This window comes from Trachinotus anak, unplaced genomic scaffold (assembly GCF_046630095.1).
Source record: "Trachinotus anak isolate AG129_WGS33_773 ecotype Australia unplaced genomic scaffold, CSIRO_AGI_Tana_v1 ptg000002l, whole genome shotgun sequence".
Taxonomy (NCBI): domain Eukaryota; kingdom Metazoa; phylum Chordata; class Actinopteri; order Carangiformes; family Carangidae; genus Trachinotus; species Trachinotus anak.
The window spans coordinates 26,602,501-26,615,004 of NW_027273853.1; the positions used below are offsets into that span (position 1 = coordinate 26,602,501).

General features: G+C 40.2%; 2 protein-coding genes across 2 annotated transcripts in view; both read left to right on the top strand.

Moving 5' to 3' along the window:
- LOC139606443 (serine/threonine-protein kinase pim-3-like) overlaps positions 1–5,751 on the top strand; it is a 6,475-nt gene extending 724 nt beyond the window's left edge. Inside the window, exons 2-6 of the mRNA XM_071458650.1 lie at positions 381–490; positions 2,028–2,078; positions 2,474–2,837; positions 3,554–3,730; positions 3,874–5,751. Coding sequence (XP_071314751.1) covers positions 381–490; positions 2,028–2,078; positions 2,474–2,837; positions 3,554–3,730; positions 3,874–4,067 — 896 coding nt within the window. The 3' untranslated portion in view covers positions 4,068–5,751. The remainder of the gene's footprint in view (positions 1–380; positions 491–2,027; positions 2,079–2,473; positions 2,838–3,553; positions 3,731–3,873) is intronic.
- Positions 5,752–7,045: 1,294 nt separating this feature from the next.
- ftsj1 (FtsJ RNA 2'-O-methyltransferase 1) lies at positions 7,046–12,336 on the top strand. The gene is made up of 11 exons (XM_071458673.1): positions 7,046–7,159; positions 7,791–7,928; positions 8,253–8,322; positions 8,491–8,602; positions 9,312–9,390; positions 9,479–9,531; positions 9,603–9,656; positions 9,996–10,098; positions 10,272–10,355; positions 10,702–10,805; positions 11,624–12,336. The coding sequence occupies exons 2-11, from the start codon at positions 7,808–7,810 to the stop codon at positions 11,795–11,797; spliced, it is 954 nt and encodes a 317-aa protein (XP_071314774.1). The 5' UTR covers positions 7,046–7,159; positions 7,791–7,807; the 3' UTR covers positions 11,798–12,336.
- The last annotated feature ends 168 nt before the right edge of the window (positions 12,337–12,504 follow it).

Here is a 12,504-nt window from a genome sequence, read left to right on the forward strand (position 1 = left end):
CATGGTATTTCCCGAGTTAGTCAGGTGACACAGTTAAAGAGTAGATAATAAATGTGAATATTAATAATAATAATAATAATAATGATGATGATGTTGAACAGTCCTCCATTTTTAAACGGCTGACATAAGGACAACACAAGTCATCTGAGGACATTTGCGCATGTGAATTCAGTGATTTTTGGATGTTTTCCTGTTGATTTACGGCATTGTTCTTATTTTAAACCTCTGCTTAAACAGTTTGGTGTTAAGCTGAAACTGCAAAACGAAAACACATCGGCGGAGAGACGGTTTTGGTGGGGTTACAGATTTTGGCGCAAAGTTCTACAGGGTCCAAATTACTTCAAATAATCGTATTTTTTTCTGTTTTTTTTTTTTTCTAGGCAAAGCGGAGAAGCAGTCGTTTGAGAAACTGTACCAACTGGGCTCGGTGCTCGGTAACGGAGGATTCGGCACCGTGTACGCGGCTGTCCGCCTGGACGACGGGCTGCCGGTGAGAGCAGCCGGCCGCTTTGTTTTGGTCCCGGCACATGGCCGCGGCTCCGAGCGGCAAGCTGCACCCAGGAAGCAGCCACGTTTCCGGCCGCAGCCTTCAAAATAAAAGCAGCTCATAATAAGCCTTTTAAAAATATTGTTAGATTCTTTACCTTGTAAACAGTAGCTGACACTTTGTCACCACCAGATTCCTTTAATAGCTATTTTGAAGCTATCAATCATATCACACAATGTTCAAATTTCCATTTTTCTGAGCACTTGAAAACGCAGGTTAAAATTAATTAGCTGTTAATCCCATCGCAGCATTATTAAAAATATTTAATCAGTCTGCTTGTTATTTTCATAATTTATTGTATTTTCTTTAAAAATAACAGCAAAAGCTAAAATATGTCCATCACTGTTTCTCAGAGCATATAGTCTCTATTGTCTGAAAAATATTAGATTTTCTATTGTGTTAAAAAAAGGATTGAGAAGATGTAAACATCAAAATTTTTGAAATTGTTGTTTGAAAATCAACATTAATGATCGATTTGTAAGACAGAAGGTAATTAATTTTCTTTTAGTCTACTAATTAAGTGTTAATGGTTTTCTAAAAGACATGCTGGATGACTCAGTTTGTGTGTTTATATATAACACACCACGTTTGGCTGAAGTCATAGCAGCAGATCTTGGAGCTTCCCTGTCAGCTGATAGTTTTGTGACCTATGATTAATAATTCACCATGTGATGACTGAGTCATCATCACCCAAATAGGCAGATGGTTTTCATGATGCTGAATGTAATTGCAGGAACTGTTAAACAGTCAGATGTCACTTATCACTCAATGATGTATTCTGTAGTTTGATTCATTCATTTTACTGTATAATGTACCATCTGTTCTCAGCTTATTATTGTATCTCCAGTCAGGAAATCAAAATTGATATTTTACATCACTTAAATATTTTAATTTGACTTAACATAAAGCAAAGACAAATATATAATTTAGAGTATTTAAAGCTGCTGGTTTGTATCTGGACTGACTTAAACATTTCCAGATTATCACAGCTGCTGTTCCCAACAAGAGCTCAACATCATGTTATGTCATCATGAGCATGTGCTTTTATTTGGAAGGCGGGGTCTGTTCCTTCACTTCCTCTTGCATTGTTGTTAGCATAGCTTGATGCAGTGCAGCGCTGCCTGACATGTGGTCTTTGTTTTCACAAAGACAGTGGTGTTTTGTTAAGCTTCACTGTTCACTGTCTGCACATACTGAAAAATAATGCTGTTATTTTACTCTTTAGTCTTTGGGATCAGGAAGTAGTTACATATATCAGCCGAGACCTGATGGGAAAACTATGTTTATTCACGATTAAAGAAACATTTAAAGACAGAGGCAGCAAACTAAAAGCATTGTGTTACTGTTCAGTTACAGATTTGTATTGTAGCTGCTGTTCTGTCTCTTTGTATAGAAACAGAATTTATTCTTCCCTGTATGTTCATATATTGTATGTAACTGTACGGAGGCTGAGTGTTTAATGTTGAATGTTTCCATGCAGGTGGCGGTGAAACATGTGTGCAGGGACAGAGTCACTGAGTGGGGCACTCTGGTGAGATTTACCTGTTTTCACTTGCAGATTAACATGTTTACAGTCATTTCCTGTCGGATTTATTATTCTTTTACTTAATCCTTCATTTAAACAGTGTCATTATAAATAGTCTCATTGAGATCGAGAACCTTTTTAAACAGCGACCCCTGTCACATGTTCTGTAAAAAATCATAACATAAGATAAATCTGCCCATTTGATTTTCTATAAAGCAAAATTTTAAAATGGTACTGAAAAAATAAACCTTTTCTGATCAACAGTCCATTCAGGCCTGTAAATGTCTAAAGTGATTATTTGGTTATTAAAATAGTTCTTTATTCATTTTCTGCCTCTAAAATGTTTGTCGCATAATTTTATGGATGGTGAATTGATAATTTTCTCTCTGATGCTCTCTCAGCGTGGCACCGTGGTTCCTCTGGAGATCGTGCTGTTGGAAAAGGTGGGCGGGGCATTCGGCGGCGTGGTGCGGCTGTTGGACTGGTGGGAGCGGGTGGACGGCTGGTTGATGGTGATGGAGCGTCCGGAGGCGGCTCAGGACCTGTTCGATTACATCACGGAGCACGGTGCGCTGGATGAGGCGGTGGCACGCGGCTTCTTCCTGCAGGTGCTGGAGGCGGTGCGTCACTGCTACACCTGCAGCGTCGTCCATCGAGACATCAAGGACGAGAACCTGCTCGTGGACCTGAGGACCGGACAGATCAAACTCATTGACTTTGGTTCGGGGGCCCTACTCAAAGATACCGCCTACACTGACTTTGATGGTGAGTCTGATCACTTAGACCGACCTGTCTAATTGCTTTGTTTGGATTTTTTTTTTTTTTTTTTTTGTAAAGACATTTTGTGAAAGTTGGAGACACTTCAGAAAAGCGTGGATGTTTTTTAGTAGTAGGAATGGTTTTAGACAGTCAGGAGCTTTTTTTAAGGAAAATGGTGACAGTTCTGGAAAACTGGGGCATTTTATCCAGTCCAAGCCTCTTGAGGGTTATGACTTGGTCTGAAGGTCCAGGTTACTGTCATGTTAGGCAAGCAGCTGTGAGAGTTCTTAAAAGTACAGGAGATTGTGTGTGTGTGTGTGTGTGTGTGTGTGTGTGTGTGTGTGTGTGTGTGTGTGTGTGTGTGTGTGTGTGTGTGTGTGAGTGAGAGATAGGTCACCATGATGACAGAACAAGCTTTCATGTTGACTGGAACCAGAATGTAGGTCACATGATGACCTTCCATCACACACTAGTCCTGTTTACTTGGGTGAGGACAGATGAGATGAGCAGCATCTTTGTTCTGCTCAGGAAGTATTTATCGGTAACACCAGCTGCTGCTCTCGTGACCAGCAGCCCTCGCTAACGGCCGCCGTGATGATGGTGATGATGATTAGTCACTGCTTCCTGTTGCTGCTGGTGTTTCCCCACCACCGCCGCTCTGCACACTCACTCTGACAGACTGTACATGTGTGATTCTGATCACTGTTTTATTTATATTTCAGGTACACGGGTGTACAGCCCTCCAGAGTGGATCCGGTTCCGGCGGTACCACGGTCGCTCGGCCACCGTCTGGTCGCTCGGCGTGCTGCTGTATGACATGGTGTGTGGGGACATCCCCTTTGAACAGGACGAGGAGATCCTGAGAGGACGGATCTACTTCAGAGGCAACATCTCCACAGGTTGGTCTGGGAGGAGTCCGCTCTGCGTAGATCGCAGGACCCGGTTCTAGATTGATCACCACACACTGTCCTGAACCTTAGAGATGTGAAAGTTGTAACTTCCTGTTGTCCCCCTTCTTCACCTCCTCTTGTTTCTGTCACAGAGTGCCAGCAGCTGATTGGCTGGTGTCTGAGCCAGCAGCCGTCTGACCGGCCAACCCTGGAGCAGATCCTCCTCCACCCCTGGGTGACCAGCAGTGACGGTCAGCAGACGGACGACGGCAGCATCACGCTTCATACCATTACAGCTGACTCCTCCTCCTCCTCATCTTCCTCTTCAAGCCAGCAGAGCCTCTGATTGGTCAATGGGATTCAGCTGAGGGGCATGGCTAGGACTTCATTGACAGCTGTTCTCTGGCGTTTGAGTTTCCTTGTGATCGTGTGGTTGTTGCTCCAAAGAAGATGTTTTTTCTGTTTACAGAGTGAGTCATGGTCACAGTTTAGGATGCAGGAGCGCCCCCTCCCTCGTTCATATAACAGAGCAGCTTCAATACCTGTTCTCCATCTAGTGTTGCTGTTTGAGTGCCTTGACTTTAAAAGCTGCTGTGGGTAGAGTAACGCCATGGTCAGGGGTGGAGGGTTCTTCAAAGGCTCCAAAGAATCCTCATGGTTAAAATATGAAACATCATTAAATCACAGAGGAATTCATCCAATGAAAAAACTTACTCAGCAACTCCATAGCTGCTATGTGAGGCCCATAATTTTTTGTTTTACAGCGAGGTATGTGCTGGACCATTATTTGGCTCTGAGCCGGCAGGTTCTGAAAAAGAAATTCTCCGGCTCTTAACCTCTGTAACATGACAGATGTTGCTTTTACAGTCCAGTTTTTGATTGGGCTAACCAAACAAGACATGATGTGTTAATCAGTGAGCTTTAGAGGGGCAGGTAGGCAGATTGTGTTACCTTTAGGCAGAGACATGCTAGCTGTTACCCCCATTCCCACTCTTTGTGCTAGGTTCATGAGCTGCTGGCGTTTCATTAGCGTACAGACAGTAGTGTCACACATTTCTCCAAAGTCTCCAGTTTTTCCTCAGTTTAAATAACATTTTTGTCCACCCCAAAGCAAACCCCACCCACCTTATAATGTGAGAGTTGAGGTGGTGAAGGATGCTCGCCTGCTGATGTGGTGGAATACTTGAAAACACACATTCAGCACTTCATAACACACACACACACACACACACACACACCTCTGGAGGCCTTGGACTGGTTCAGGACACCACACCTGAGTCTCAGTTCTGATACCAAAACATAACTTTTTGGTTCTTTTTATTTTCTTCATGCAACAAATGTCTCTCATCCTTCAGTGTTTACTTTTGTCTGAAAACTCTTCCTGACTCGAGTTCAGGTTAAATGTCTCATAGAAGAAGGAAATCTGGTCCAGTTTTCACTGTGGACCTCCCGCTGCTCCTCAAGTTAGCTTCAAGCTCAAAAAGGAGGCTGAACATCGTCTCTGTGTTTCCTCCTCCAACACCTGAGTTTGAGTATTGATAGAACAAAAACACAGTTTACTATAACACTTACTTCAATACTGAGGTCATGTTACTGAGGATCCATTTTTGTCCTCCATCTTCTCCTTCACCCTCAGTCTTGGGGTGTAAAATGCACAGTCAATGCAAACACTCAGTTTTGTATTTTGAATATATGCATTTGTTTTTTTAATTTGAATATATGTATTTGTTATTTTTATGTGTATTTTGTACATTAAGTGTTTTTATTTATTTACGGAGACATTCCTCATCCTGTGTTTATTTATTTATCCCCTTTAACCTTTATAAAATGTGTCTCTTTCTTCCTGTGATCTAAGAAAACAAGAATAAAAGTCAGATTCAGGTTTGAATATTCTCACATCAGGTTCAAAAGTTTTAACTAATTCTTATTTCATTTGTTCCAGTTTTTGATGTTTTGAATGTAAAATTCTCACAGGAAAAAGTATTTTTTCATGGAAATTTTTCAAATTAAACTTTTTGTATATAAACTGATTTTATTTGTGTTGTCTCTTTTCAGACTTCATCTTCTCTGTGTAACATCCACATCACTTTAAAGAGAACCTCAGATTTAAGTTTGTGTCTTGTTCATTAATGCCAAATCTCCTTAAACTCAGTTCAGTCACTGAGACAAAAAAGGGGAATTCATTACATTTACATTATTTTAAGCTCCCGCTCCATCAGAACTACTGAGTAATTTTAATTTAGTTCTCTTCAATGTTGAATTGAAGATAATCAGCCAGTTGCATTTTTTTTATAATCTCAGGTAAAAGTGGAAAAGCTGCACTCTGGCTACTCTCTCAACATGTTACTAAAGTAAAATAATGGCATCAACAAAAAAGTAGTCAATAATCAGAATGGCAATTTCGCAATAATAAATGTATGTTTTATATAATTTCATTTTAGTTATGCACTTTAAAGTTGCAGCTGGCAAAGGTCAGACTAATTTCAATTTACTTAATTTGTTGATTTATATATTGAATTAATCTAAATCTGCAAAGTAACCACTGTCAAACAAACGTGGAGTCAAAAGCACAAATTTAATGAAGTGGAGGTGTAAAGTATCAGAAAATGGAAGCTTTGGTAAAGTACAGAAGTACAAATACCTCAACTGTACTTAATTGCAGTATATAGAGTCATTTTTTATAATTTTTATAATTTTTTATAATTATAATCTAATCTAATCTAATCTAATCTATATTGTGAGTTCATTGTTTTTCTATCTTTGTGTTTTTCTTTAAAATGTTTTGTTTATAACTGATATTTTTAGTGATTTCCCTTCAGAGTTGTTTCTATATTGGAGTTTAATTTATCTGCAGCGACACCGTGTGGCTGGGAAGCACTAAAGAAAAAAAAATCATTTTTGACGTTTTGTTAAATACTTTCATACAGCTTCTATATAGTTTCAGTTTGAGGTTGATTACATTTTTTTACTCTTTCTAATATTTAATTTATGTGAGAAAACGCTAGAAATTAATAACTAGTTGATATTATGTGTAACATTTCCTCCCTTTTGTTCTTCATTTTTTCTTTTTGGTTGATGGTTGAATTATGTAATTATATTACGCGTGGAATTATATTATATAATTATATTGAAACACGACAAAACATCACTGTGTGTATAGACAGAAATTCCGGCTTGAAATAGACAATTAGATATAAAGTTCCACATCATTAAAGGTTTGGTTATGGTTTAGGAATTATTACAAAAAAAAAAACCCCAAAAAAAACAAGCAAAAAAAACACCAAAAAAACAAACAAACAAACAAAACAAACAAACAAAACATTTAAGTTTTAAGCAGAGATGGTGAGTTTGTACGATGGTGTCATTTTGGACAGGCGCTCCGGGGACACCTTCCGACAGGGGTCCTTCTATCGTCAACATCGGGACGACACGTGAATAGTGAGTAAATGGCTCTGAAACTCTGTTTAAATTAGATAATATGTTATTGTCTTGTCTGTATTGTTGAGAATAAATGTGTATGTATTTAACGCAGACATGTCCACTGACCTAACATGAGACAACAAGGTCAGATAAAAGAGAAATCTTTCGTTTCATCTGCACTCGACACCAAACCCCGTTTAAAAACTGAACTAGATAAAGGTAACCGGTCTCCGGGACGATACGTGTATACTATATTATAACTAAATACATTTCTAGATTCACTGAGATGTGCTGTTAAATTCGGTTGACACAGAATAGACCAAACATCACGTAAAGCTCAAGTCTTTAGGAAGTTGGTTCATATTGTCGTTTATCACAGTGTAATTTGATTGGAACATAATATCAGGTGAACGGACAGTGATCGTAATATTGCAACCACTACAAATAAAATTTGCGAATTCTTCAATGGAATTTAGACTTGTACGCATTCTTACATTCACCTTAATAAAATAATGGTAAAACATGAGCTGAAGTCCTATAATAACCCAGTGCATCACAACATATCATCATATCATGGCAGGAATAAATGAGGCTGGTGTGTTTCTGGTTCTCTCTCTCTCTCTCTCTCTCTCTCTGTGTTTTCCACCAGGGGAGTCAGACTTCAGGATGGGTCGCTCCTCCAAAGACAAGCGGGACATTTACTACCGTCTGGCCAAAGAGGAGGGCTGGAGAGCGAGGAGTGCCTTCAAGCTGCTGCAGCTCGACCATGAATTTAACCTGTTCACAGGTGAGACCCAGAGGACACCTGAGACACAGGGAGACACCCAACTGGTCCCCTACCTACCCTACAGCTCCCTCCCCTCCCAGGCTCAGTATTATAGACCAGCAGAACTAAAGGTCTTACAGAACAAAGGTCCTGTCAAGACCTGCATCTTACATACGTTTCATGTTAGAAAAAGTGTATCTGAACATTTAACTTTCTGGTTCCTGGATCATTTATGCTCCTTCAGCATTCCTCTGTGCTTCTGTCCCTGCCCGTTTTCTTCTGCTGTCTTTTAATAAATGTTTGATTGATCTAAATGCATTGACTTAGTTTTTCTGTCTTTCTCAGGTGTCAACAGAGCGGTGGATCTGTGTGCAGCTCCTGGCAGCTGGAGTCAGGTCCTCAGTCGCAAACTCAGGTTTAGCTTTTTCTGTTTCTTTTTTTTTTTTATACACTCACCTGGACACAAATTTTATGTGTGGCAGCAGTTTAATTGTATTTTATACAAAAGTATAATTAAAGATTTTCAAATTATGTGTTAATAATACCATGACTTAACTATTTAATTGTTTGTTTTTCCACTCAGAGGTCGAGAGGAGAAGAGCGAGGGGGGTGAGGAGGTGAAGATCGTGGCGGTGGACCTGCAGGCCATGGCTCCTCTGCCAGGAGTCACTCAGATCCAGGGAGACATCACCAAGGTGAGGAGATAAGTCAGAGTCCTTTTCCACAGCAGTAAATTCATGACGCCACAAATGGTGTCTCATTTTCTTCTTTTTTATTTCATGAAGTTAAAAAAAAACAGTGCATTAAGTGAGGTTCATTTTTAATTAACTACATACACCCTTTGCTCAAACTTTGCTTACAACTGTACTTACAGTTGGTCTCAGTTGAAACAAGATGCAATAATAAATGCTCAAAGCAGGGAGTTCCTGAGATCCTCAAAGATTCATATTAGATACATGTTATTAGTAATAATGTTCTATACTGTTACAGTTTTAGCTGCTGCCTCAAATAGTGCTGAATTATGCTGTAATATTTTGCAGAAAAACTGATTCACATATTACCTCAGTGGAAATGTTTGAAATTTTCTGCAAAATGTGTAATTTTAGTGCAAAATTTAGTGGAAATGTTTGACCTCCATTACAATAGAAAAATAAAGGATCACAGCTCTGCAGTGAAACAAGCTGAAAAACTGGTCTGACATGCTGGATGCTGTTTTAGACCACTCAGCGGTTTGTGTTGGCCCCAGCAGGAACCTGGATTGAGCATAAAATCTGACAGAACATCAATAATAATCATGATAACCTTTTTAATGACATTTATCTAAAACGTCCCAGAGTGGAAACACAAGGAGAACCTCGCACCAAACACTTTGTCTCATGACCTGCGTCCTCTCCTTCCTCTCAGGTGTCGACAGCTCAGGAGATAATCCGTCACTTCGAGGGTCAGCCAGCCGACCTCGTGGTGTGTGACGGAGCTCCAGACGGTGAGACGCTCCCTTCCTCACCTGTGTCTCGCTGCTGTGTTGTTTTTATTCAGCTCTTTTATTGTTATTTCCTGTTGTGTTTCCACAGTAACCGGGCTCCATGATGTGGATGAGTACATCCAGGCTCAGCTCCTATTGGCTGTGAGTACAGAGGTGTGTTTGTGTTCACCTGTGGGTCTGTGACGTCATGCTGACAGCTGCTTGTGTTTCAGGCTCTGAATATCACCACTCACGTCCTGAAACCTGGAGGAACGTTTGTGGCCAAAGTGAGTCCAACTTTTACTCATGTGATTTATCACTTATTCACCATTCATATTCAACAGGTGGAGGAAGAACAGCTGTGGTCATTTGATCTGTATTTGTCCAGATGTGGACTCTGAATTGGATCAGTATTTGGGCTGTGACATGTTTCAAAATGTTTCAGCTGACACTGAGAAGTTTGAAAAGTAAAATCATTGGCATAAGATCACATACTGTCGTTCTGCACACTTACCACGGTGTAAATAGGTTTGTGCAGCGATGCATTGTTTTTCGTCGATGTCGTGGACGTCATGTCTCCTTTCAGATCAGACTGTATTCACCTCGTCTCATCCTGTGTGTCTCAGATCTTCAGAGGTAAAGATGTGACGCTGCTCTACTCTCAGCTGAAGATCTTCTTCAGTGGTGTGACCTGCGCTAAGCCTCGCAGCAGCAGGAACTCCAGCATCGGTGAGTCACCACCACCGCTGACCAATCACACGGCTCCGACAGGAGACAAACCCTTTTATGCATCTGAGGTCTTTGCACTGTGGATAGTCACAGTCAGTCGTGTTGATTTTACCACATTAATTCATATGTGAAATCCATTGATATCCAGTGTTTCTCTCTGTCTGTCTGTGCAGAGGCGTTTGTCGTGTGTCAGAATTACTCTCCTCCTGAAGGCTACGTCCCCAACATGTCCAACCCTCTGCTGGACCACTCCTACGGTAACTATGAGCCCTTTTCCACATGTGGTCTGTGTCTGCATATCTGATCTGAATCTAGAAAAGCTTGTGTTAGTGAAGGTGTCTTGATTGTACCGATTATAATGGATCATCCAGACCACATCTGGAGGTGTTGGATGATGGAAGCAGCTTGGCTTCCCTGCTCTTGAAGTGCATCATGTTTGTTTGCAGGTCATTCATGAGACTCTGAGAAGAGTCTTTGGATTTAACTTTGGACAATCAGATCTGTTCAAACAATCAAATATGAATCAGTCTTCAGTTTCCCTGCATGTCCTGGTCCTGGTTCTCTTCTGTGTTCTCACTCTGGGTTCTGGTCTCTGTCCATCAGATGTGGACTTTAACCAGCTGGAGGGTCCAAACCGTGTCATTGTTCCCTTCCTGGCGTGTGGTGACCTCAGCGCCTTCGACTCAGACAGAACCTACCCTCTGCAGGTGGGAGACGCAGCTTCATCCTCCTGGTCTACACTGACACATGAGTCATTTTATTCTTTAACAGTTATTCCAGTGTTAGTTTGATTGTAACTGTTTTTTAATTACCACTCTGAAACTATAATTATTGTTATTATTATTTTTAAGTTACATTCATTTACCCATTAATAATGATGTGATTAATGTTTTTACATGGATTTTAACAGGGTAATAAATGGATGAATTAAGTGATGGTAAATTAACAGAAATTTTATCTCTTAAAAACCCCTTAAACCATGCAGATAACCCATTAAATAAAACCCTTAATATGTTATAATCCATTTATTTATCCGTTAATTAACTCCAAATGAGGTGAACCCCTGAAGTTGTACATTAATGATCGTATTAAGATACAAACTAAGGGGGACCTGTAATTTTATTCAGTGACTCTATGGGGTTTTACCCCCTAAAAACCCTTAATCCATACAGAAAACCTATTTAAAATATAATCCAATTCATTAATGTATTCCAAATCTGGGTTAAAAGTATTAAATACTTATGCTGAATAAAAATCCCTGGGTATTAATGGATTTGTCAGATATTTAATATTAAAATTAAATTAAGGGGAAAAGTCATGTATACATTAAAAGGGGCTATAAGGGCTTTGAAATTATGGTGTTTTTAAAGGGTTTAGTTTTTTCAAATTAAATTAATGTTTTAATTTGTCTAATACTGACTTTATCTAATACCTGCAACAAACCCCGCACCCCCCACCTGTGTTTAGTGTGTAGTGCTAATTATCTAATGTTAGCATGCTAACATGCTCTGTTTTCTCTCTTCAGCTGGAGGCTGGTAAACAGTACCAGTACACACCTCCGACTCAGCCGCCCATCTGCCCGCCCTACCAGCAGGCCTGTCAACTCCGCAAAAACAACCTGCTGTCCAGAGAGGACGCTCCATCTGTCTGTCCCAACCAGAGTCCAGACGAGCCAGAACCACCGGCCGAATCCACTTGATCGGTCACACTGTTGCTCCTGATTGGTGGAAAAAACACCAGGAGATAAAGGACAGTGATATCAGTAAAGGAACAGTCTGGATCTTGAGAAAGTTTCTTGTTTTCTGACAGATAAGAAGATGGATATCAGCTTTATTTCTCTGCGTCCAGTACAGAGATCGATCCAGAGGGAAACTGTTGGCCTACTGCAGTAGCCTCCTACTTGCAGTGTTTGTGCTATGCTAGGCTAAACATGTTCTGGATCTCTGTACCAGATGTTTGTCCAATCGGGGAGAATTTTTTTTATCGTTTTTTTATGTAGAGACCTTGTGACACATCCTTCATCCATCAGGCTGACATGTTGTTTTTTGACCCTCAGGGCCACCGTACTTCGGCCTTCATAAGGCAAGGTTAATATAAACAAACCGGATTTTGCCTTGTCTATATTAACTTTGCCTGTCTGAGTACCATAACTTTGTTAAGAAACTGATTGCAAGTGATTGACTGTTGTCTGTAAACAATAAAAAGAAACATGAAATAAAAACCACCATTGTGCTGCCATCCACTGTTTACTACAGCCTGTTTTGGAGCTGTTGACTGTTAATACATTTTCTTACCTACTACAATTTACCTTCCTGGATTAACGCTAATTTAAAAAGTAAGAAAAACAGATCATTTTCTGTAGATAGGAAGGTGCCTCTCCCAAGTTTTGAAGAGACTCATTCAAAC

Excerpts from the sequence above, each read along its gene's own strand:
- ftsj1 (XM_071458673.1), top strand. The coding sequence starts at position 7,808 with ATGGGTCGCTCCTCCAAAGACAAGCGGGACATTTACTACCGTCTGGCC. Across the intron at positions 8,603-9,311 it reads TCCAGGGAGACATCACCAAG|GTGTCGACAGCTCAGGAGAT; the intron begins GTGAGGAGATAA and ends CCTTCCTCTCAG. Across the intron at positions 9,391-9,478 it reads GTGTGACGGAGCTCCAGACG|TAACCGGGCTCCATGATGTG; the intron begins GTGAGACGCTCC and ends GTGTTTCCACAG.